Source organism: Protopterus annectens, chromosome 12.part0 (assembly GCF_019279795.1).
Source record: "Protopterus annectens isolate FY-2018-M chromosome 12.part0, PAN1.0, whole genome shotgun sequence".
In the NCBI taxonomy this organism is placed as follows: domain Eukaryota; kingdom Metazoa; phylum Chordata; order Ceratodontiformes; family Protopteridae; genus Protopterus; species Protopterus annectens.
In genome coordinates, this window is record NC_056746.1 from 1,171,147,100 (window position 1) to 1,171,173,786 (window position 26,687).

Consider the following 26,687-nt stretch of genomic DNA (forward strand, 5'->3'; position numbering starts at 1 on the left):
ATTTCCTGTGCTATCACATTAAAATGGATTAGGAGCACAAGTCAAATTTAACGTGGAGGTTGATTGATCCTAGATCACTGGACATGTGGAAATACCATCTCCTCCGGTGTTGCTGACCGTGGATGCCTTTACTGAGGAGTATGGGGGCTACTGTGGGTAAATGGTCTAAGGAGTCTGGCTGCCTCAGTAGTCCAGTCTTAATAAAAGTGTCCTGGAGATGCAAACATTTTTCCTTACCTTCTCTGCTTTTCATTGCTTTATTTTTCTCTGAGGGGGTGATTGCAGTGCACTTCAGTACTGTGATAGTGGTTATGTCCGAAAGCAAGGAGGGAACTTTGTCTTGCCCCTTTTGCCTAGAAGGCCTGACAGTTCAACAGTAGCCATGTCATCCCCCTGGTTTCCTCATCGCCACCCACACTTCATAGATGATGCCCAGTGAATAATTCTTCAGCCAGTCAATTGCACAGAAAATTGTGTGTGTATTGGGAAAACTGTAATGCAACCCATTTACATCTTCAATCAGTGCAATTGCAAAAAGAGCTGCTCTGTTCTCCATTGAATAAGTCAATCCAGGGAGATCATGGTTTACAAAAGGCTCTTTGGACTCCTGTATGCCTTTTCTCATTTCCTCTGATAATGAGTTTAATTTTAAAAAGCCAGATTCCATAAAGCTAAAGATGTTCATCATATTGATCACTGCTGCTATAGCCTTAGCAAATGGGATTATAATATAATAGCCATCCAGCTTCCAAAGCTTCAGGGCACCTTCCACGAGCCCAAAGTGTCAGGCAGCTTGAGCTGAGCTGACTTAAAGGCAAGGTTGGACTCAAAGCCCTTCAGAGTTTTACTGTTTACAAAAGAGGAAAGCACCAGATACTAAGGCACCAAAGGTCTGTTGTAAATAAAATCAAAATCAGAAGAGAACTCAACAGACCACCAGGCTAAAAACGGTTTTAATCCAAAATGAATGGTTAGCGCTTTTGGGTAAAACCCATCTTCAGACAGTCACATAAAATCACAAAGCATTATTTAAAATACAAAGAACCAGTAAAATCACTTCATGAATTAAACAATTAAGAACTAATAATGTTAATTGTTATTTTACTTTTTTGGGACTGGCAAGGTGTGTGTTTTTGTGAAAAAATGACTTTTAAATACTTGTAGTTTACCGGCATTTGCCTCTTGCCTTCTCAAAAAAATGGGCACCATTTTTGGCTTGACCATGAACCAAACTACTGGTCCCATGGTTGGTCCTTCCAGCCACGAAAAGAAAAAGTTAAGCAAACAGCCTTTGCCACCACAGCAGGTTAGCAATTTGTGTCAGCTGTATTTGGGTGACTCTACTGTGGCCATTTGTTGTACCTCAGACCACTCATCTTTTACCTCAAATTCCTCTGGTGTAGCACCTACAGCTGCTATGGACCAGGGTTAGCTATGTCCTCTGTGGCTGTTGGGGTCCCTCAGTGGGCAAGCGAGATCCACTCTTGTTTGTCCTAGGAGAGGGAATAGAGAATCCTAGGAGAGGGAATAGAGAAGGCTTCCCTGTTTTAGAATGCTGTGCCCATCCGAGGGGAAGCTGCTACTTCCCTTTCTGATATGGTTGGCCCCATTTTTTCCAGTGGAAAAAAAACCCCAAAACTAAGCACGTCTCTACTACACCTCATATTTCATTAGACAGGAGTAGTATACTGGGTCTAGCTCTGGGTTTAATTCAGGCTACTGATACTTGTAAATTAGTTTCTTCTAAAAGAAAGTTGGATACCTATTTTCCTGAAGAGATTCAAGATTCTGAATCTGAGCAGGAAGATGAAGGAACAAATAGTTTTTTTTTTCCCCCATATTTCTGATTCGGTCTCTGAGGAGAGCTCAGTTTCTGAATCCTCCCTGCCCCCACCCCACCCCTGTGGAGATTCTCTTTCAGTGGCAGACCACAGGTTTCTCAGTCCCTCAAAATACTGAGTCATTACAGAAGGAATTTCTAGAATATATACCTGTTCATCCTCTTCTGTCTGGTTTAGAGGATGTGTGTGTTACTGCCTGCAATTTTACTGATAATCAGCCAGCTGCCTTTGAAAGGCAGCTCGGATGGATGTATACGTTTTTATGTACTATTCCCATACCTGACCCAATAGGTATTGCTTTAGTTAATCTTAGGTCTGATGTCTTCTCATTCTTCCTTGACCTGTGGGTTTCTGATCTGACTTGACCACTTTCCAAAAGCTTGGGCTCTGAAGCTCGAGCTCCTCCCCAACCTGTAATGTCTCACTCCGTTGCCTCCGATTTCATTTGCCGCTCTAGGTGAAGCATCATGATCCATTGTCTCGAGCTCAGGTGAAGAGTTGTATAGGCTTGTAACCGTAAGCTAGTAAACTTTCCCCAATTCTTTTAGTCTTCCATTTTTTTTTTTTTTTTTTTTTTTTATCCTACCTTCTTGAAAAAAAAAATCTATATAGTTTAATGTGTTAGCATACTCTGGTCCGTTCATGGAGGGAACTTTTGATGTTAAGTTGTCTATCTCGCCTTCATTCTTGCTGGATGGGTTCGGAGCCGACCTCGGCTCCGACTCGGCCACTCTAAAAGCTCGAGAGTTGGTTCCACCCGCTCGAGGCTCCCCTTATATCCCACAATGCTAGGCGTGAGTTACCTCAGATCTCGTTTGCCGCTACAGCGATCGAGGTGTTTGGTTTCTACCGGCTTCTTGGTGAGTTATTGTAGAGTAAAATTTAGTCTACTTAAACCCCTTTAGTTTAATTCTTAACAGTTGTTTCCCTTAGTTTAGTGGAATTTGTCCCCTTTTCTCTTCTATTATCCCCCTTTTCCACAAGAACTTATAAGTTCTTCCCTCGGGCCTTTGGGCCTTTTCCATCCCCTAGTGGTGTGTGTGTGTTTTCTCAGGAATTTAAAACTTTGATAGTGAGTTTTATTTTTTGAGTTTAAACTTGTATAGGGTGTAATCAGTGTGTTTGACTGTGTGTGTGTGGTTACACTTCCTTCTATAATGTCTAAAGACTCAAAGGTCTCAGGCTTCAAGAAGTGTGACTCGTGCTTTCAGAAAATGTCTCTGACAGACGGTCACACTTCTTGTGTCTACTGCCTGGGACCTTTACACCTGCAGGACTCTTGCGCTGTATGTCACGGCTTCAGCCCCAGAGTCCTGCAGGAAAGAAAAAACAAACTTATTTTGAGAGGTTTACTTAAGCCTGAGGGTTCCCTTACTGTTCCTTGGAAAACCCTCCAAGGCTTCTAGGTCCTCGGCTCCAGCTTCTGAGCCGAGGCCTAAGGCTTCGAAACCTCCGTCTACATCGGCTCCGGCTGGAGCCGATGAGTCTCAGACTGCAGTTTCTGTGGGTTCCTCGGCTCCGGCTGGAGCCGAGGTATTGGAAATTCCTGTGTCGGTTCCGACCAGACCTTCGGAACCGACATCTAGAAAGAGGTCCAGGTCACCGTCCCTTGGCTCCGTTCATTCGGCTCCAGCATCTCCCTTGCTGTCTGAACGGAGCCATAGATCTCACTCCTCTAGGTCATCGAGGCTTTCGGACCATGACCTTCAGAGGGTAGTGAGTCGACTTCTTAAGTCCGAGGCACTGGCCCAAATGCTTCAGAGCCCGACTCATCAGTCGATGCCTGACCCTGTCCCTCATTATGTTCCTCCTCCGACTCCGTTGAGCTCTGAGCCGGGGCGTTTCGGAACCGAGACTGTGGTAGCGTCGGAGCCGATACAAATGTCTTCGGCTCCATCGTCGGCTCCGATTTCTTCCTTAGAAGAATCTCGGCGCCGGACTTCCCTCGTCGGCTCCGAAGGGGTGAGTGGCATCGGACCCTTGTCCAACCCCGCTCTCCCTCTCGGAGCTTCGGCGCTGGTGAGTTCGGCTCCGACATCGGCCTCGGAGCCATCACTGTCGGTGCCGAGAGAGGTTTTTAGCTTTTCGGAGCGGGGACCTCTGGCTCTGCCTGACAGGGGTGCGTTCGAGGTCATGCGGAGTGTGTTGGAACCTGGTTCAACTCCACAGTCGGCTCAGTCCGCCCCTCCCTCTTCGGTGCCTCAGGTCAAGTCGACTCACTCCCTCATCCCAGACCGCAGAGAGCCAGCTCCTCAGGAATCCCCTGTGGGGATCTCATCCTCTTCCGAGGCATCTCCTGAATTGGCAGAAGAGCCCCCTCGGAAGAGAAAGTGTAAGAGGAAACACGTAGACTCACCTGAGTCCGTCACCTCTGACACAGATTTAGAGGATTCTGAGGGTTCCCCCCGTTCCCCTTCTGAAGATGTCTCATTTGCAGACATTCTAGAAATCCTCAAGCAGAGGGGAAATTGGCCAGCCCTCAACCCTTCGGAGGATGAATCTGTGTACCTTGAGGCGTTTGGCTCTCGCCCTTCCACCTCCTGGGTGTCTCCCCCCTTTGACCCCCTCATGCAAGTGGTAGCAAAAAAGGCATGGACGGCTCCTGACTCAGTGGACCCCACTCCCAGGAGACCCTCAAAATTTATCACGGCACCAGCGGATAAACAATTTTTGACCAAGGGAGTTTCTGTGGATGCTATGGTGGTTGCTGCTGCCACTAAGAAGGAACTAGCTGATCCTTCAGTGCCTGTCCATCCACCTAACAAGGAATCTAGGTCTATGGACAGGTACGGGAAGCGGATGTTCTCATCAGCGACCTTTGCAATGCGTTCGCTGAACTACCTATGCCATTTTACTCGTCTTCAAAGAGACTTGATCAAGAAGCGAGTGACATGTTGAAGGATCCTACAGCTGCGGGTTTTCAGGACAAGATGAACACTCAGCTGGCTACCCTGAACTCCATAGCTAACTCCTCCATGCGCCTCCTTTCGTATGCGGCTGATGGAGCGAGCAGGGCCGCAGGGACAGGTGTAGCCTTACGCAGGCATGCCTGGATGCGGCTATGCAACTTTGCGGACCCCTTTAAAACGTCTTTCACTAATTCCCCGTTTGATGGATCATCTCTTTTTGGTCCTCAAGTGAAAGAAACCTTGACTAGGTGCGAGACGGATGGCAAGACTCTTTCTGCCGTCGGAGTCCGTTTTTCTACTCCTTCTAGGCCTTACCCCAAAGGCCAGAAAAGTGTGAAAATGTGGTTCCGCAAGCAATCTCAAGGGACTTCGCCTGACGCACAGAGTCTGTTCCCCGCCAGAGGCAGAGGGGGGAACAACAATGGTAGACGTCGCCCTAGAGGCAGGGGGGGTCCGCAGAACCAGGGCAATCGAGAAGCCTTCTCTGATAAGCCCTTTCAGCATTCCTGAGGTGTTGCCCGACTGCCCACCTTCGGAGGCAGTCTGGGGAAGATTGTCACTGTACCCAGAAGCCTGGCTATCCCTGACTCAAGACAAATGGGTACAGTCCATTTCCGAAGGCTATTCCATTCCCTTTGTTCGCATTCCAAACCAATCAAAAAAATCCCTTCCAGATGTTCCACCCGCTCAAAGGGATCTTGCAGCTTTGGAAATTTCAAAGCTGCTTGCAAAAAGAGCAATTCAGCCAGTTCCAGCAGACCAGCAAGGATCCGGAATCTACTCCAGGTTCTTTTTAGTTCCAAAGAAAACAGGGGACTGGAGACCAATTTTGGATCTCAGTATCTTGAACAAGTCAGTCAAGAAAGCAAGATTTCGGATAGTCACGCTGCAGTCCATCCTTCCCCTATTGGGAAAGGGAAACTGGATGTGCTCTATAGACCTTCAGGATGCGTACTATCACATAAAAATGAACAGACGCTCCAGAAGATTCCTCCGCTTCAGGCTGGGAACCAGTCATTTTCAATTCAGGGCCCTGCCCTTTGGTCTCACCACTGCCCCCCGGGTGTTTACCAAATGCATGGCAGTGGTAGCTTCTCACCTGAGACGTCAAGGATTCCAGGTGTTTCCATATTTGGACGACTGGCTCCTCACAGCTTCCACCAAGCATCTTCTTCTGTTGGCCAGGGACTACACCTTTCGCATTTGTCAAAATTTAGGCATTTCAATAAATTGCGAAAAGTCTGTTTTGTCGCCTTGTCGTACTATTACCTTCATGGGCGCAAATCTAGACACAGTCAACATGTCTGCGAGACTAACAGATCAGAGAATAACAGGCATACACAAACTGGTCTCGCTCCTCTTCAGCAGCAACAGAATCAAAGCCAGGTTAGTTCTGAAAGTGTTGGGGATTATGGCGGCTGCCATACCTCTGCTTCCATTAGCCAGATTCCACATGAGAATCCTTCAATGGATGCTCTTCACGCAATGGTCATACCAGCAACTTCCGATGTCCCACACCATCATGATTACACAAACATGCAGAAATCATCTTCTGTGGTGGATGTCTTCCCCTCAGCTCTTATTGGGAAGACCCTTTGTCCCTTCCCCTCCGGTTGCTACTCTGACAACGGACGCCTCCCTGGTCGGGTGGGGGGGCATTATCAGGGCAGAACTGTCCAGGGCACATGGCAACCAGACGAATGCCACTTGCACATAAATGTTCTAGAGATGAGAGCAGTGCTTTTAGCGTTGCAAGCCCTTCAAGACTCTCTTCCCTTGGGAACGATAGCAATCCAGACGGACAATATGTCTGTAGTGTGGTATATCAACAAACAAGGCGGAACCAGGTCCTAGCCCCTGTGTCGAGAAGCACTCAGACTGTGGCAATGGGCGATTTCTTCTCAGCGGTTTCTGATAGCAACGCACATCCCCGGGAAGTCCAATCAAATCGCGGACAAATTGAGCAGAGCTATCCTCATGCCTCACGAGTGGTCTCTGAAAGACTCTGTTGTGAGAGAAATTTTTCTCAAGTGGGGTCAGCCTTGCTGCGACCTTTTTGCTACTCCCCAAAACAGCAAGTGCAGAGATTATTTCACCCTATTCCCTTTACCAGGCCAGCCCAGCAGAGATGCTCTAGTCCAAGTTTGGCCCGGGGACTTCTGTATGCATTTCCTCCTTCCCACTAATCTCTCAAGTGATACAGAAAGCTATCGCTCAGAAGGCCTCGTTGATCCTCATTGCTCCTTACTGGCCTCGACAGGTTTGGTTCCCCTTTCTACATCATTTTCTGTTGGAGCGACCTTGGCATCTGGACCTAGTTCCAGATCTTTTGATCCATCAGTCAGGTCAGTTTCATCGCTCCTGTCCCTCTCTGAACCTCACTGCTTGGTTCCTCCAATTCCAACCTTAGCCAGGCTTCCTCAAATATCTCACTCTGTCCGAGATATTTTGATAGCTTCCCATAAATCTTCCACTCGAAAGATTTATTTGAGTAAGTGGAAACGTTTCGCCTATTGGGCTCAAGGAAGGGACATAGATCCTTTCACTGCTTCCATCCAAATGGTCCTTGATTTTCTAGCTGAACTCTTCCATGCAGGTTCATCTCCTTCTACTCTTAAAGTTCAATTGGCAGCTATTTCTAACTTCATGTGGGCATTTCAGAGTCTGCCATCATGTCCCACAAGCTTTGCAAAGCCTTTTTGAAGGGAGTTTTTCTACTCAGACCTCCTATAAGAAATCCTCCTCATCCTTGGGACCTAAATCTAGTTCTTAGTTCTTTGATTCTTTCCCCTTTCGAACCTGCAGCCTCCTGTTCTTTAAAATTGCTATCATGGAAGACACTCTTTCTGGTAGCTATTACTTCAGCTAGAAGAGTTTCAGAACTTCATGCACTCAGCTGTCGACCTCCTTATCTGTTGTTCCATAAGGACAGGGTATCTTTACGAACCAACCCGTCTTTTTTACCTAAGATAGCCTCGGCGTCTAACCTGAATCAAAGCATTAACCTCCCTGTGTTTTTTCCAGAATATTCTAACAGGTCTGAACAAAAATTGCATTGGCTAGATGTTCATCGTCAGTTAAGGTACTATTTGGATAGAACCAAACAATTCAGAAAATCTGACCAGCTGTTTGTCTCTTATGCAGAAGGCAGAAAGGGACTTTCAGTTTCAAAGGTATCATTATCTAGATGGCTAACCTCTCTGATTTCCCTTGTTTATGAAATTAGACACCAAAAGCTGCCTAACAAACCTAAAGCCCATTCTACCAGAGCTTTGGCTACTTCTATAGCCTTCCAAGACAGACTGCCTATTGACACCATTTGTGCAGCGGCTACTTGGGCTACTCCTCACACTTTCATTTCTCATTATAAGTTGGATTTAGCTTCTAGGCATAGAGCTAACTTTGGTTCCACTGTTCTCAAGAGTCTGTTCCGTTAGGCCACCCAGGACAAGGTGCTAGGGACGCGGTCCCATCCAGCAAGAATGAAGGCGAGATAGACAACTTAACATATAGAAGTTATGTTCTTACCATAACGTTCCATGTTAGTTGTCTTCTTCTCGCCTTCTTCTTGCGTCCCACCCTCCTTCCCCCTGGCCTGGACAGACCTAGAGGAGTTTTGATTGTGACCTCTCTTTCTACCACCTCTTTACTTTAGGTATATGCTCTGCTGTGCATATTTCCTAGATCAGGATGTAGGTCACCCTTTTCTTCACCCTTGTTTATAGAGGTGGATTTTGTTTCTAGTTATTCTGCTACTATTATAAGCTGGGCCTAGCTTACAAACGAGATCTGAGGTAACTCACGCCTAGCATTGTGGGATATAAGGGGAGCCTCGAGCCGGTGGAACCAACTCTCGAGCTTTTAGAGTGGCCGAGTCGGAGCCAAGGTCGGCTCCGAACCCATCCAGCAAGAAGAAGGCGAGAAGAAGACAACTAACATGGAACGTTATGGTAAGAACATAACTTCTATTTCTTTGTTTCTCTTCTATCCCATCTGACTTTCTTTGTGCTACATCTGAGAAACTGTTGGGTTTCAAAAAATGCACTTCCTGTGGGCATCAGATAAGGGAATCTTGCGCCTATAGGAAGTGTTTGTCTCAGCCCTGCCCACCTTGATTCCTTTTGTACGGTCTGTGGGGTTTCCATTAATGAGCATTGGCCGCTAGAAGGAACAGGCTCATTCTAAAGGGTCTTCTACCACCTTCAGCCTCGTCAGCAGGTTCCTCTTTTGCTTCTGCAGGGGGTCAACCTCCTCCCAAGAAGCACCGTGAAAATAGGAAGCACAGGAAGTGCTCCCCGGGGAAATGTGCTTTATCCTCTTCTAATGAGTCTCCAACCAAGGCTCCCAAGGTGTCCGATCCCAGATTTTCGGATCAGAGTAAGTCCAGACATTCCTCTCCTTGGTCCTGAGCTCCTTTGTCTTTGAAGCTCTCTGCTCTGTCCGCAGGTTCGCCTCGCATAGAGAGGTTTCTGTGGATTCGGTCTAGGCCGCCTTCCAGAGCATAGTCTGATAGGTCTACCCACAACCTTTCAGAGTCAGAGATGGCCAGATTGCTGAGGCAGTTCCTTAAGAGACCGATTCAGACGGGAGTCTTTCCAGACCCATCCCCTACCAGGACTGTGGGCAGACAGTCGCACTTTAGACCCCTAGCTCCTTCGGTCAACTTTCTGTTTCAGAGCCCTCTGATCCATACGCCCAGAGAGCCGAGGTGTCTGAGCAGATAATGGATCTTGCTTCAACCCCAGTGCCTACCCTGACTTGCTCGGTTCCTAGCATCTCGGAGCAAAGTGGCTGTCTGAGCCGAAGCCTCAACATTGGCCCCGAGGGCTTGATCTTGACTCTGAAGTCTTTAGAGCCGTCACCTCCCCTCAGAGTGTGGGCATTAGTTGGCTCGGCTCCGGCTTCTGTCTCGAAGAGGTGGGCTGGCCATGTTTGTGGATAGTCTGTCCTAGTCGTTTAGGCTCTGGAGAGACTGTCTTCGACATTTCAAGCCCATTCTGCTTTCAAGGCGGCAGAGAGGGTCCTCTCCATGCCCAGGACATCCTCAGCTCTCACCATTTCAGATCCACTTCTCTCCCCTTTGGGGATTGTGTGTGACACCTCACCAGCAGTTCCAGTTTTGGAACCCCAGATATCTTCTGACTTCTCCCTGGAACATTTCACTGAGGAGATTTCCTGGAGGAGAAGGTGCAAAAGTAGGCACTTCGATTCCCCAGAGGAATTGGTGACTGAAGATACCGATTTTGAGGAGGGGGGTGGGTCCCCCAGATCTCCACTTGAGGATGTCTCTTTTGGAGACATGCACCTTAAAGGTTGGATGGTCTTCCCAAAAGCTGACCCTGGAGGAATCGTTGTTCTTGGAGGCTTTCGGGTCTTGCCATCTACATTTTGGGTCTCTCTTCCTGCTGATATTCTTATTGATCTTGCGTCAAGCAGGGCTCTGAAGGATCCGGACAGTGTAAAACCGATACCCAAGCACGAGGAAAAAACTTAGTGCTTCCCCTGACCATCCCCAATTGGACCAAGAGTATTTGGGTAGATGCTATGGTTGTTATGGCAGTCACTAAGGAGGAGCTAGCCCAGGAAAGCTCCTCTGTCCATCCCCCTAATAGGAGTCTAGGGCGATGGACAGATTCGGCAAGAGAGTTTATGCCTCGTCTACCTTTACACTACAAGCCTTAAACTACCTTTCCCATTTTATCAGGCTACAGAAGGATTTAATCAAAGAACTGTCTTGCTTGGTCCCAGAGTCCATGTGTGATGAGGACAGGAAATCTTTCTCGTACAGATTGGCCACTGTACAGTCAATATCAAATGCGTCCAAGAGGTTAATCTCCCATGCAGTGGTGGGTACCTCTAGGGCCTCCGGTTTTGACATTACCACTAAGTGTCGCACCTGGATGCGGCTGTGTGATTTTGCAGAACCCTTCAAGGTGTCCTTCGTCAAAGCCCCTTTTGACATGTCATCTTTGTTTGGGCCTACTGTTAGAGAGACACTCTCCCGTAGAGCGAGAGAGACAGACTCTGTCTGCCATTAGGATCCGTTTCCCCCCCCCCCACTCCCCCCAGAGATCTTTCTCCAGGTATCGGGGGGGGGGGTGGGGAGTAACTGCGGTTCATAAAATCTCAGAATCCCTTTCAGGAGTTGCAGGGAGAATATTCCCCGAGACAGAGAGGGAAATGGTTACAATGTTAGATGCCACTCGCACGGCAGAAGGGGGTTCGAAAAATCAAGGGTCTTGGGATTACTTCTCGGACAGACCCTTTTTGTGCTCCTGAGGGGTTGCCCGATTGTTGTCCTCTGAAGCCAGTCAGGGGGGAACTTATTCATGCGCCCAGATGCTTGGCTAGCTATCGTAGACTGTTGGTGGGTGCAAAGAATTGCATCCAGAGGATACTTGATTCCCTTTTCAAAATCCCCTAAACCAAGGATGTGTCTCCTGGATATTCCGCCCAATCAGAGAGAGGCAGCGGAGTTGGAAAGTTCAAAGCTGCTACAGAAAATGGTCATCCCAAAGGTCCCACTGGATCATTGCGGATCAGGTATTTGCTCAAAGTTCTTTTTAATACAAAAAAGACGGGGGGGTCCTCAGGACCATTTTGGTTCCAACATCCTTTAAGTCTGTAAAAAGTACAAAGTTCAGGATGGTCATGATCCAGTCCATTCTACCACTTTCAAAAATGGATGACTGGATGTGCTCAGTGGACTGAAAGATGCATAATACCACATCAAGATGGACAGACACTCCAGAAGGTACCTACACTTCAGGATGGGAGCCAGTCATTATCAGTTTAGAGCTCTTTCCTTTGGTCTTATCACAGCCTCCATGGTGTTCACCAAATGCATGGAGGTTAGTCGCAGCTCATCTCAGACTGCAAAAATTCCATGTTTTTCCATACCTGGATGGCTGGCTCCTAACTGCTGCCATCACGCCTCAACTCATCCAAGCCAGGTACCACCTGTTATAGCTAGCTCCTTCTTTGGGCATAACAGTCAACCTAGAGAAATCCCAGCTTCAGCCAGTTCAATGCATAGACTTGATAGGGGCTTGTTTGCACACGTCCAAGTCCTTGGCATTCCATACTCTGGACAGGATTGGAAACCTAAAACTACATATCAGACAGATTTTGCCAATCCCAGCTCCTCCAGCCGAACTAGTACTCAAAGCCCTGAGTTCCATGGCCGCCACCATTGCTGTGTACCCCGAGCATGCCTACACATGGTAATTCTACAGTGGACCTTAGCAGTTCAGTGGTTACTTCATCTACCCCTCAGCTATCCAGTCAAACTATCTAAAGTGTGCAAGGATTCTCTGTTCTAGTGACTTCACTCCCAGAGGTCCTTCAAGGACTCCTGTTTGTTCTTCCTTCCCCAAAAGCCACGTTGACCATGGATGCTTCCCAGGTAGGGCGGGGGTGGCGTTTCCTGGATCAGACTGTCCAAGGCACATGGACATCACAGGAGACCAGCTTGCATATCAATGTCTTGGAGATGAGTGGTCCTTTTTGTTGCTGCAGGCCCTTCATAGCTCCCTTCCTCCAGGGAAGATTGAAATACAAACAGACAATCTATCGCTAGTTTGGTACATCAACAAGCAAGAGGAAACCAGATCCTACCTCCTGTGCCGAGAAGCAATGAGAGTGCGGCAGTGGGCTATTTCTACCAATGGTTTTCTGATTGCAATGCACATTCCGTGGGGCGCAGAATTCTAGTGGACAGGCTCAGCAGAGTTCTTTTGATGCCTCACGAGTGGTCTCTGAACCAGTCAGTGGTAGACATGATCTTCCACAAGTGGGGTCAGCCTTGCTGTGTCCTCTTCGCCTTTCCCCACAGCAACAAGTGCAGCAGGTTCTTTGCCTTGATTCCCCCTCAGGGACAGTAACCCAGGGATGCTCTGGTCCATGCTTGGCCTCCCGGATTGCCTTATGCCTTTCCAGCTCTCCTTTTAATCCTAAAGTTTCTTCAGAAAGCCTCCTGGTTGAAGTGCAGAGTGATTCTCATTGCCCCCTTTTGGCCTTGACAAATCTGGTAGATCTCTTTGGTCTCGCCTAGGTTGCCCTCCATGGGCACTCGAACCATGTCCGGATCTACTGTCCCATCCATCAATGCAAGTTCACCCCACTCTCCCAGGTCTGAACCTAAGCGCACGGTTTCTCCATTTCCAGTGATAGCTAGGTCTTCCAGCCTTTTATCCCCAGTCCGTAATATTCTGATCTCCTCTTACAAATCTTTCACAAGATGAAATTACAAGAGCAAATGGGAGAGGTTTTCTTTTTGGGCTAAACAGCAGAATTTGTATCCCTTTACTGCCCGTGTTCCGGCAGTCTTAGAATTTCTCGCTCATATTTTCCATGAGGTGGCCAGTCATTCCACTGTTAAAAGTGCAGTTGGTAGCCATTTAGAATTTTCATTTAGGAGAAAACGTGTCATGTTTAGCCTCATCTAGATTACGCAAGGCTTTTCTTAGAATGACTTTCTTCGCCCTCCTGTCAAAGATCCAATGTCCCTTGGGATCCAACTGTGATTTTGCAGGCCGTGGTTCTTCCTTCCTTTGAGCCTTCAGCCAAAGTAGATTTAAAATCTTTATCTTGGAAGACTGTTTTTCTGGTGGCTATCACATCTGCAAGACAAGTGTCTGAAATGCAAGCACTGTCCTCTAAATATTCTTACTTAATTTTCTACAAAGACAAGTGACTTTACTTAACTAATCCATCTTTTCTTCTCAAAGTGGCGACTGACAGCAATATAAACCAGTCTCTCAACCTACCAATATTTTTCCTTTACTTTAAAACAAAGGAGAATATACACTTCACCTGTTAGTTATCCACAGACAGTTGCATTTTTGTCTGGACAGAACTAAAACTTTCAGAAAAAACGTCCAGCTTTTCATATCCTTTTCAGATGCAAAAAAGGCACACCAGTTACCAAGACCAAGCTAAATGGTTAAGGGACTGGATTTCATTTGTTTGAATCCAAAGGTGTTTCTTTAACTGAACGAGTTAAGGTTCGCTGTACTAGATCTATGGCCACTTCTCGATCTTTTTGGGCCGAAGTTTCAATTGATGACATTTGTTCAGCTGCCTCCTGGTCCAATTCTCACACCTTTTATTTTCCACAAAAATTGGACATAGTGTCCAGAAGTAAAGCTGCTTGCAGTTCTCCAGAATATCCTTCCATGAAGGCCATCCAAAGCTTTGTTGTAGTTGGGGACTCTGTCCCACAGGTTGAGGAAGAATGAGAAGACGGCATCATATTAAAGAAGTTCCATCTGTGTTGTCTTTTATTCTTTTTCAACTTCGCCTCCCTCCTTCCCTCTGTCCCTTGGGGTATGACCTGATATTATAGGAACCTCTGTTTCTTGTTGAGCTCCTGTTCTGTCTTTCTTCTGTGTTAGTAGTTTTCAGAAGTAGTTGTACTTTGCCTATATAGTTTATTGTTGGCAAACATGGTAGCAGCAAACTCAGAGATATCCGGAGGAGTGAGGTGTTATGGGTAGGGGAGGAGTTTGAGCTTCAGAGCCTAAGTGTTTGGCAAGCGGCCAGTTGGATCTAAGCAGTGTGTGTATGACTCTGATACTTCCAGGGCTTATGGCCTGTGGTACTGTTTTGAGAAGATTTGATTGACTGCATTCCCAGAATCTCCCAAATGACAAATGAGATTTTAAATTCCCCTTTGGATAGAGATTTTGTTTTTAGCTGCTCTGCTGCATAGGTGATCAGAAGGTGTGATGAAAGGGGTAAGCTGATCCAGAGACTGATTATTCATCCCTCCTTTTCTAAATGTTCTAAGGGAATCTAATGCTTCATCTAGTTTTGGCAAAAAAAAAACAGAGCATACAGTCTCAACAGAGTACAGGTCAGTGGGCATTTAAGCAGAAACGGCAAGGGGGATTCCAGAAAGAAACCTCAAACCTCCCAAAACCAAGGACAGTTCAACAAGTCTGAATAACTATTTAAGAGAATTTATGACCCCACCCCCACCCTGGTACCTTTTTTCTTCCAGAAAATGTGAATCACCATTTTTCTCTTTGGCAACAGATGGTTTCAAATAAATGAGTTTTAAAGATAATTTGTCAATGTTACTGATGGCAGTGTGAGGAAATTCCTCTTTTTTCAGGGATTCATTCCTCATTCTCCATATCCAGACATTTTTTTTGTTTTTCAATTGTTCATAACATGCTATCCCTAGGAGTGATAGAACCTTTTCTCCCTTCCCAAATAGGGAATGGGTTTTATTCAAGGATGTTCTTAGTACCAAAGAAAGAAAATGCTTGGAGACCAGTTCTAGATATTTCTTTCCTAAACCTGCTTATGATAGTGCCCGGATTCAAAATGTCACTTCACAAGCTGTTTGCTCTTCTTCCTCTTTCGAGTTTCCTGGTAGCACTTGAATGAAGAGGCTTATAATCGTATCCCTATTCAAACCATCTTCAGATGTTTCTTAAGGTTTTGTGTGTCTGGATCACGTCATCAGTTCTCTTCCTTTCCCTTTGAACTATCCAGTGAATCAAGAGTGTTCACAGGGTTTAGCTTCAGTTGCTTATCTTTGCAGAGTGTTTTTCAAAGTGTCAGGAATCCCTGTCTTTAGTGAGAGATCTCGTACATAAGCTGAAAGTTCAAGAGGACAGTCAAGTCTTTCTTGTATCCTTCACACAGGATTATTTTCCAGGCATGCCAACTGGACATCTCCGTTCAGAGAGCTTTTATTCCACGTAAAAAAGTAGATCTATATCTAGATATATTTCTAAGGTTTTCCACTCAAACTTCAGTCACTGTGAGGGAGTACCTCAGGATTTTGGGTCTTATGGCTTCTATGATTCTCTTGATACCGCTAGCAAGACTCCGCGTATCTTTCTCATGTGGAGTCTCTTTGGTGCCAGCACCAACACCCTTTGTCTTTTCAAATCCCAGTGTTGGGGTTTGTCAGAAGAGAAATCATTTGGTGGGGACAACAGATGTCCTTAAATCCAGGTCTCCCATTATCCCTCCTTGTTCTAAAGCAGCTCTGTCACCACAGACTCCTCAGACTTTGCTTGGGGAGCAGTTTCAGGAGGGATGAAAGTACAGGGTGTGTGAAACACCAAAGACAGATGTAAGCACATAAATAGCAGAGATGCCTGCCCCGTTCAAGGCAGTTAACTATCTGAATCATCTTTGGTCCCTGGGACCTCTTCAAGTTGTTACACACCATACCAGAGTCATGTGGTACACCAACAAGCAGAGAGGAATCTAGTCATACCCCTTTTAAAGAGTAGTCATGTTAGCTTAGGGTATAGCTTTACAACACAGTCTCACTCTACAGGTGTTCTACATTTCATCAGAGCAACATTGTGTGACTGACAAGCTGAGCAGGACCAGGGCAGACTCTCATAAATAGGAATTAGATTAATTCCTCAAGTAGACCTCTCTGACTTCTTTCTGAACAATCAGTTGGCAAGATTCTGTTCTAGGACGCCATGCAAGAAGGCCTGGAAGACAGATTGCTTTCCTTTTCCTTGGAGAGGAATGGTCCTGTATGTTTTGCCACCCTTTCCACTAATATCCAAGGTCCTTCTGAAGATTCAAGAGTCCCCCAAGGTCACTGTGGTGACTTCCTTATAGCCAAGACTGCAGTGGTTCTCCTTTCTTTTGGAAATGGCCAGGGGCAATTACCACAAGCTTCCTCACAGACTGGATCTACTTACAAAAGAACAGGTATGACTACCTGGATGATAAGGTCTTAATCCCTTTTAGGCACCTGTTTGCTGAGGATGTGCAGCAGGTACTAATAGAGGCAAAAAAGCCTGCTGCTTGAAAATCATGTATTAGCAAATGGAAAATGTTTTCTAGTTGGTACTCAGCCTCCCTCTGTGTTGCCAGGATATTTGAGGGGTTTGGCACGCAAATTTGTCGTTCAGTCAGCTCAGCTCGAGCTGCCTTGACAGTTTAGACTTATGGAAGGTGCCCTGAGGCTTTAGAAGTTGTCCGGCTGTTATGTCCTTGGTAGGATCTTACCCCATATAGCTAAGGCTACTGCCCGTGTACTATTATGGTAAATTTACTTGCATAACTGCACTTTCTCCTCAGAGCCACATTTTGGCCCTAACAGAAAGCTCTCCCTTGCTTTATCTTTATCTTCTGGAGAAGCCTTTGTATCGACAGTAGCAAAACTTGACTGAGTCGCACCTTTACCAAACTTCATCCAGACATTCATTCTCTGACTCATAACTTGGCTTCTCCCTTCCTGTTAGGATGGTACTGATTCATTCTTTTTCACAAAAGTCATCTGTCTGTGAAATGTGCAAAGGCATATTGACTTGTTTCTCTGTCTTCACTACACAAAGGGCCTAGATCCCTTTCTGTTCCTATCCCATCAGTGGTAGATTACATGTCAAATATCTGATTCTGGACTGGGGTACATAATGGAGTTTGATGGAAGAATAATCTTCTCCAGTTCTCATTTGGGAATAGAATCTTCTTTGTCCTCCCTAAGTGTACAGTGCCTTCCTAAAGGAAATGTTCTATACTAGATCTCCTGTACGAGATCCACTTCCACATTAGGACTTACTTTTTGGAAAAACTTGTATCCTTTTTCTGTCTGTTCAGCATCTGCTGTAGACCTGAAATACCGGTTATAGAAAACAGTTTTTTGTAGTGATAGTCTCCTTCATTATGAGGACTATTGAGCTCCGGGCACTTTCCATTAAAGTACCATATCTTTTTTTGCTTAGACAGAGATTCACCTGGAACCAAGTCCTGGAGACTAGTCTGAACCATGGCATTAAGGCAGCTGACCTGTTTTCTTCCCTGCTTATATTAACCCAGGAGAGTGCTTCTCTCCTTGTGTGTTTTTTCATCAGCTTGGATGTTACATTGGTAGAACTATAGAACTGAGGACATAAGCAAGGATTTTTTCATTTTTTATCCTTCACCAAAGGTATACCATCCAGTAGAATAAACTCGCACAATCTAGTTGTATACTGTTTTGTCATAACCATCGAAGGATTTTTCATTGTGCACCCAAGGGCCATTCCATTACTCTGCAGCATCTGCTTGTCCTTCCCACAATGTTTTTGCAAGGCGTTATAAGCTAGATGTTATCTTCAGGTCCAGATCTTCATTTGGGTCTAGTGTGATATGGGAGAGTGTTCCACATGATTGTCCATCCAGAAAGTTTTGTTTGGGGCTCTCTCTTGTAAAGGAGGATGGATGGATCCACCTTTTCTAAGATAGGAAAGTTTACTTATAATGACCAATTAGTGTGATGTGTGTCCATCCTCTGTAACATGTCATCCATCCGTCTCTCACCTTTGGTTTAGCTTGTCTAGCGTTCTCCTCCTTCCTGTCCTCCTACTTATCTTGCAGTCCTTAAGTATTTTTTGAGAAGATGTGGAGAAACTGCATACCCACAATGTATAATAGAAAGAGGATGGGGTCCTAAGCAACCTGGAAAAGTTTTCCCTGCCGAGTAGTCCTAATGCCTGTGGTATTGGTCCTGTTACAGAAAATCAGCCTACATGTTCGTGTTTCACTGTTGCAGTCATTACACTTGGGTTATCCTGCTGGCAGGCTACCCGCAGTCGGCCTGAAGTCCAAAGTCCTGGTCTGGTGTCAGTTGCTGTCGCCTCTTCCCTGACGTCAGTGCGCCAGGGGTATAAAAGATGCAGCCAAGGCCATTTTCTTCAGTCTTTCTTGCCGCGCGGTGCCCGAAGCAAAAGCAGTTGGCAAGTGCCGGTCGGACGACTCCTGAGATTTTCTTAATCGAATTTCAGATCCGAAGTCTACAGTAAAACTAAATACCCTGTTGGGGAATCTTTTTTCTTGCTCCAGACCGATGTCAGAAAAAGTTAACAATTGTATTTCTTGTGGGAAGCAAATACCTCATAAGGATTTCCACTCTTACTGTATTCCTTGCCTAGGCCCTGACCACGACGTTGTTAGTTGTCGGTTTTGTGCTAGATTTAACCAACGCACTATTAAGCGTCTGTACGATTTTGCTTTTCATTATTTTGGCAGAAGGTTTAACTACATAATGCCGTCGGAACAACAGACGACTGGAATTCATAAAAAACACAAGGATAAAGACGAGGACAAGCATCCGAGGTCCAAAATTGACAAAGCCTCTTCTAGGCCAGTCGCCGGTGCTCAGTGAGGCGCTTTCACAGCCCCTGACAACTGCTACCTTAGAGCCACAGGTCGCCTCAGTCTCCCACGTGGAGACAGCTAGGCCTCTGGATACTCAAGGTATTGGCCCTTAGGAAATTAATCCCTCAGATGGGTCTGGAGCCGCTGAGCAGGCATCTGCTTCTGAGGGTGTCTTCAGACCTACCCAACTTTATATAAAGCCTACTTCAGCATCCAAGACAAAGTCTAAAACAGTTTTAAAGACAAGGAAACCAGTACAGCATTCTCCAGGACAGGCTTCTATGCCTAAGAAACAGATGCTCAAAATGGCCGAATACCTAATTACTTTGATCAGGGGTTCCCATCCCCCTCCTGATAAGAGGCCTAGGCAAGACACTGAATACGATTCCTCTGATCGGGTTTCCATTTCCTTTGATTCCTCTTCTGATCGGGGATATTCTGTTCCTCCCTATGAGGATTCTGATGCTGAAGACTCTGTTCCTTCAGCTTCTCCTCCTGAGGACTATTCTTTTGGGGAAACCCTGCATACCATGAGGGAGTATTTCCATTGGGAGAGCCAGGATTATTCCGATTCTAAGAAAAGACTTGGAGATTTTCTTTTACTTCCTCAGCACAGACTTCTTGCAATTCCCCCTGTTCTAGACATAGTAGATGTTTTTTCAGAGTCCGGCCTGTCTCCAGACTCTCTACCTCCTGCCCCTGCTAAGCCGGACAGATACTACAGGGTCACAGACTCCCATAAATTTCTTTACAAAAACCCTGCTGCTGACCCAGAAGCTATCTCACAGGGTCCTAAAGGGGTCAAGGCTGCTTCTGCCAAAAACCCTGTCCCTTCAGACAGTGATTCTAGGGCTTTGGACAGATGGGGGGGAGGGGAGTTTACACTCCTGCTACCTTGGCTGTAAGGTCTTTAAATTGTCAGTTTCATATGCTCAAATATCAGCAATACTTAATGTCTTTTTTAAAACAAAAAATGTTGACAAATTCTGAATGTTCTGAGAACAAAGATTTGCAGGATTTATTGTATGCAGCGGAACAAGTGGGAAAACATACTTTGCAATGTGGCTGATTCACTGGAGGCCTCATGCAGTGCCGCTGTTACAGGTTCTGTTATTAGAAGGCATGCTTGGTTAAAGGAACAGAATCTGCCTGATCATGTTAAAGCTAAATTATTGGATGCTCCATTAGAGCATGATACTTTGTTTGGTGTTAAGGCAGAGGAGGTGTTAAAGAAAATGGAGGATAAGGCAAAATCTATGCAGACAGTAAAGGATTTCTTACAGGTACAGCCACCCAGCCACCCAGATTTAGCAGGAACTGGCCCTCTAAGAATTGGTCCTTTCCAGTGTCAGACAAACCACAAAGAAGCAGATTCAGACGCCCTAGAGGCAGGCAACAGATGCCCTAGAGGCAGGCAACAGCCCCAGGGCTCATACAGGCCCAAACAATGGGGTGCTTTTACCTCCAAAAGCGGAGAAGACAAATCACAGCCTTATAAAAAAACAGTCCCAATGACTTCCCTCTGCCAATGCCAGGCACTTTTGGAAGCACCCCTTAGGGTGAAAGCTAGCACTTTTTCACAAAATTGGCACACAATCACCCAGGACAAATGGGTCTTAAATGTAGTTTATCAGGGTTACAGGTTCCACTTTCACACCCTGCCAAAGGCAAAAGGCATGCCAGACCTTCCACACAATCAATGGCAAGAGGCACAAAAACAAGTTTCATCTCTCATGGACATGAGGGCTATTCAGCCAGTGCCACAACAAGAGCAGGGACAAGGATTTTACTCAAGACTTTGCTTAGTACCAAGAAAGGACAAGGATTTTACTCAAGACTTTGCTTAGTACCAAGAAAGGACAAAGCCTGGAGACCAGTTCTGGACCTGTCTATTCTAAATACTTTTCTGGACGTCCCAAAATTCAAAATGTTGACTCTACAGCAGCTTCTGCCCATGCTGGACAAGAAGGCTTGGCTTGTAACTTTGGACCTCAAAGAGGCATACCTGCATGTCCCAATCAGACAATCTTGCAGAAGATACCTTGGATTCATAGCTGGCTCACTGCACTACCAATTCTCTGCACTGCCCTTTGGCATATCTACTATGCCCAGGGTCAAAATGCCTGGCACCAGTAATTGCATTTTGCAGACAAAGAGGAATTCAAATATACCCCTACTTGGACGACTGCCTTATTCAAGCAAAGGACAAAGGTATTTTACTACAGCATCTGGCGTTTGTAAAAAGATTACTAATTTGCCTAGGGTACACACTAAATGAAAAGAAATCAAAACTAGTACCCTCTCAAGAGATAATATTCCTGGGTGCAAGCTTAAATACAACTGCCCAGATGGCTTATCTCACGCCAGACAAACAAAGGCATCTGACTTCTTACTTCAAACACTTGGCAACAAAGACCCAGTTATCTGCAAAAAAAAAAAAAAAAAATCTGCAGGCTCTGGGCTACATGGCATCCTGCATTCTACTAATTCTATATTCAAGACTGCATATGAGGAAACTACAATGGTATCTAAAAAGTGTTTGGACTCAACATTGCCACAGCCTGGAAACAGTAATTACTCTCATTCCCTGCCTGCAACAGGAATTTCAGTGGTGGGCACTGGCCTGTCACCACAACAAGGGACAGCCATTCACCTTACCCACTGCCAGGCAGACACTAACAACAGATGCATCAGATTATGCCGGGGGAGCACACATGGCAGGAAAATATATTCAGGGCACATGGCCCACAAACCAAATGCATCTTAATATAGATCAAAAAGAGGTGCTAGCTGTACAAAATGCCCTGACAGCCTTCAAGGACCTACTTCATCCAGGACAACTACTGATGAAGACTGACAATACTACAGTCATGTGGTACATAAACAAGCAAGGGGTCACACATTCCTACCCCCTCTGCAGGCAAGCCACGACCTTGTGGAACACAGCATTGGCTTTTCAAGTACATCTGCAAGCACAATTCCTGCCAGGAAAGACAAATACTTTGGCAGACGAACTAAGCAGAAACCTCATGGATCCTCACGAGTGGAAACTGAACCCACATATCTTCAACATGATAACAGGGAAATGGGGATGCCCAGACATAGATCTATTCGCTTCCCCTCACAACTGCCAGCTACAGAGATTCTGCACTCGGACTTATCACAAGCAAGCATGGAAAGTGGATGCCCTTTTCATTCAGCTGGAAAGCCCTTACAGTATATGCCTTCCCTCCTCTGCCTCTGCTCTCCTCTCCAAGGTACTCCTAAAGGTCAGACAAGAGAAGCCAAAAATTATACTGATTGCCCCAGACTGGCCATGCCAGCACTGGTACCCAATCCTAAAGAGCTTGTCTCAAGGCCCAGCCTGGACATTGCCTCTAATACCTCATTTGCTGACCCAACAGAATAATCAGATCCTGCACAGCCAACTCAGAACCCTAAATCTGGCTGCATGGCGGATAATGTAATCATTCAGAACACACCTCTCTCTAAAGCAGTTATGGATGTTATTTTGGAGGCCAGGCAGAAAAATGGAAGAGATTCTGTGCTTGGAACCAAGTGTGGGGAATTGACTCGCTTGAACCAAATATTCCTCAAATTTTGCAATATCTAACTGAGATGCTGGACAAAGGCCTGTCCTTCTCATCAATTAAGATCCATGCCTCTGCCCTTTCAGCTCATTACAATACGGACCCACCTATTTTTTTCTCATCCACTGCTAAGACAGTTTCTCAGAGGGGCCAAAAACATAAGGCCTCCAAGGAGAGCTCCAGTACCTACATGGGACCTCAATTTTGTCTTGGAAAAACTCACACTGCCTCCTTTTGAGCCTGCCAATACAGCAGAGATAAAATACTTGTCATGGAAAACCGCTCTTCTCCTAGCAATAACTTCAGCAAGAAGAGACTCCGAGTTACAGGCACTAATGGCTATGGAACCTTTTTATTATTTTTCATCAGGACAGGGTTTCTCTAAGGACAAACCCAACATTTATGCCTAAGGTTGTGTCCAGCATGGCTCTTAACCAAACAATTCATTTGCCTACCTTTTATCCAAACCCACAGAATAAGGGGGAGCGACTTCTTCATACTTTGGACATAAGCAGACAGCTACGCTTTTACTTGGACAAGACTAAAGCCGTCAGAAAGACTGAGCAACTCTTACTGGCATATGCTGCAGGTTCCCAAGGAAAAGCCATTTCAAAATGGACTTTCAAAATGGATAGGCCACTGCATTTGTTTCTGCTGTTCACAACATGGCAAATCAGTGCTCAAGGGCATTAGGCCACATTCTACCAGAGCAGCAGCCTTCCTCAGAGGAGTACCAACCAAAGATAATTTGGAGGCTGCAACATGGGCTTCAGTGCACACTTTTACAGAGCACTACCATTTACCTCTCTACTCCATATCCAGAGCAGGCTTTGCCACTGCAGTTCTGCAGGGCCTCATAGCCATTCCAAACTCTATTTAGGCCCAGCCGCCCAACCTCAGCTTTGGTTTTCAACCCAAGTGTAATGACTGCAACAGTGAAACACGATTAACATAGTACCGTTGTGTACCTATCATAAATGTAGATGTTCGAGTGTATTCACTGTTGCAGTCCAGGTTACCCTCCCACCATCCCCCTTTTTTCTTTGCTGGAACTTATCTGTACCCATCTATTCTATACAACCTATGTGGTGTATTTGGTTGTAGATAAAGGTTATGTGCATGCTTTTTTATGAACATAATTTTTTACAGCCTACCCTTTTTGGGGCACCTGACATCTGGGGCAAGAAATACTGAAGTAAATGGTGTCGGCTGCATCTTTTATACCCCTGGCGCACTGACATCAGGGAAGAGGTGACAGCAACCGACGCCGGGCCAGGACTTTGGAATTCAGGCCGACTGCGGGTAGCCTGCCAGCAGGATAACCCAAGTGTAATGACTGCAACAGTGAATACACTCTAACATTTATGGTAGGTACACAGCTGTACTTTCTTGCAGATCTGTTATTGCATGTGGGTAGCTTTGTCCCACCTGTAGAGAGTATACATATGGAGCTACCCGCAAAAATGCCCTTTTTGAGCAGGAGTAATTAATAACTCCTTCTCTTATCTTGAAATTCCGTATTAAGGTTTTACTCCTGAATGCGAGACATGTGGATTACTTGTTACACAGATAGTTAACCTCAGTGTAGTAGCTGCAGTGCAAAGCTGGAATCATCCATTGATTTGATTTTTTTTTTTTTTTTTTTTTTTTTTTTTTTTTTAAATTGCAATTTTCATCAATTGGGTTTAGAGTTTGCCATCCCAAGTCATGGTAGTAAATGACAGCCATTTAAGATGCGCAGACAAATGGCATTTTATATGTATCGATATTTGGAGATGAAAATAATGCCAGAGAAAAAAATATATTTTTTTTTATGTAAGCCAATTCACAGTTATTTAAAGCATGCTGCAACATTTTATATCCTTAAATTTTGATTGTATTTTGTCAGTTTCTTGACTCCTTGCTTTGCAGCTGTGCTGATGTTATTCTTTATGCTGTTAATGTTTCAGACCAGCAACCTGTGTCAGAACCAGATGTCGAAGACATGTCTCCTGATGTCAAGAAAGAACTTCCAGTGCACATCCAAATAGCCAAAGATGTGATAGAGAGATGTATTCATTTGCTCTCTCACAGGAGTCTGAAACTTCGACTTAAGGTAGTTTTGCACTTTGTTTTTCACAAATGGCCTAGCCTAGTTTAAAAACTTCCACATTCTTAATCTTAATGCACGTATATATTTTGCACTTATTTGGTGGCAAAGTGCCTTGGTTATATGGATAGTCATATGTTGATAAGAGAGGAAATTCCCAATAAAATTAAATGTTTGGGGCAATCTAGGCAGCAGTAGCCTTTGGGAGTAGGGAGACCTGCAGATTCTAGATATTTGGTTAAAGGACCGAACCTTGGTAATCTTTAGAGAACTTAGAAATTGGTTTCTGCAGTATACCTTAGATTGTTCCATTAGGGATGGATATAAAAATTATACTGTTTAAAAACACAAGGGCAACTATCAGTCCTGTTTAAACTGAAGTTACATTCAGTAATTTTTATGTTTGTGTAGTAATCGGTTGACTATGCATACTGATTTTTAATGGTATAAATCTCTGAATTTAAAACATGTAAGATGCATAAAATAGGTATATACCTGGCAGGTCAACAAAGCTCTGCTTGTAGAGAAGCTGGCTAGTATGTTACCTGTCCCTCTTTTAGGGTAACAACTCTCTCAGCTTAACCCAGATTAGTGTGGAGCCTGTAGTATAGCAGCAGTCTTGGGTGCTAGATTCAAATGAGATTTTTTCAATAGCATATGTGAATTTTGGGTCAAATTGCAGTCCACTGACAAAGCTGGTGTTGATAGAGGAGGGGAAGTTTGTTAGATTTGAAAAGCAGACACATTAATTCATTTGGCATTCTGCTGTAGATAGTCCTTCGGGGGGGGGGGGGGCAGCAGAATGCCATTGGAACTTGGTGGTGGAATGCATCATACTAGGAGGTCTCACACAAGAATTCGGTCTCGTTTACTTTTAAAATATACAGGAATCTCTCACTACAGCTTACAGCACACATGAAATGCTGAAACAAGATCTTCAACAGCAAAAGAAATGCAGTATCAGAATTCATTCAGAAATGCTGGTACGGAAATTAATGTCGATACTGCACTACCGACTGATCGGCATCTGCATGTCATGTGGTATGCCCTCTTTTCCCCACTTTAGCTACACTACTGGGTACCACCCCACCCACAGCACTGTTGTATTTCACTTAAGAGTTTATCCCATTAGAGGATCCAATGTGAACTTGTATAGCATAAGAGTCTTGAGACCTAACTCTCCCAACACCTGCCACATGCACAGCCAACTCTAGTGATGCCCATTCTTGACCAATTTCTAATAACAGGCCTGGGCAACTTCAGAGGGAAAATTTGCCAATGGGGCAGTAGTCGGTTTCTGGGATATATTATTTAAAACCCTGTAATATAGCAAAGATGGCTGGTAATAGTAATGATGTGGTTGTTGTTGTTCTGATGCCACACCACTGGCCCAGTAATCAAAGAGCCGCAGTCCTCACCACTGGCAACAGTGGGGGGACGTACAATGGGAGGATGACAAGGTACATACACAGTATTTCCAGATGCAGCTCACTGCATCAAGTGCAATTTCCCTTAAGAGCACACACAGACCACAGTCAGTCTGGGGCTGGTTTCTCCCTCTTTCTCCAGATCCCCAGTAAGACTCCCCACTGGCACAGCTATAGAGTTGAGATCTCAGCTGAGTGTCCAAACCAAGACCTCCAACACTCTCTCTGTCCAACCAATGTTTCATGTCCCTGCCCAAGTAGCTGACACACACACTCTCTGAGGTTTGATTTACTTACACGCACACACTCACACCTGGGAAAGGCTGGCATAGGTTTACTAGCTGTACCCCCTTTTGCCCAGAGTATAATGTAGTTATAACTGCCACCATCCCCTCTTTATCAGCTACTTTAAGGCCCTTAACAAAGGGTGTCCAATCTTACTGTGTAATGTTACTATCAATACAAACAGTAGCCTTGCTCTTGGTCAAACTATTAGGAATGGCCCACAGTGTCACCAAGTAAATATGCAAGTACTCTCTGAACTTAAATATCTGTACAAAAGATCAGCCACAGTGAAAGGTTTAAATATATTTAATAATAAATATTAAAAGAATGAGAAACTACTCTGTATATAATTACACTAACATCAGAGTTCAAAATCACAGGAAATATTTAAAACAAGAGTGCTTCTCAAACAAATTGATGAG

General features: G+C 45.2%; 1 protein-coding gene across 2 annotated transcripts in view; it reads left to right on the plus strand.

Annotated features, from left to right (window-relative positions):
* The window catches only part of TTI1 (TELO2 interacting protein 1), a 532,791-nt gene that overhangs the window by 130,363 nt on the left and 375,741 nt on the right, over window positions 1–26,687 (plus strand). For both annotated transcript variants that reach the window (XM_044090198.1, XM_044090197.1), the window contains exon 4: window positions 24,414–24,559. In XM_044090198.1, coding sequence (XP_043946133.1) covers window positions 24,414–24,559 — 146 coding nt within the window. The remainder of the gene's footprint in view (window positions 1–24,413; window positions 24,560–26,687) is intronic.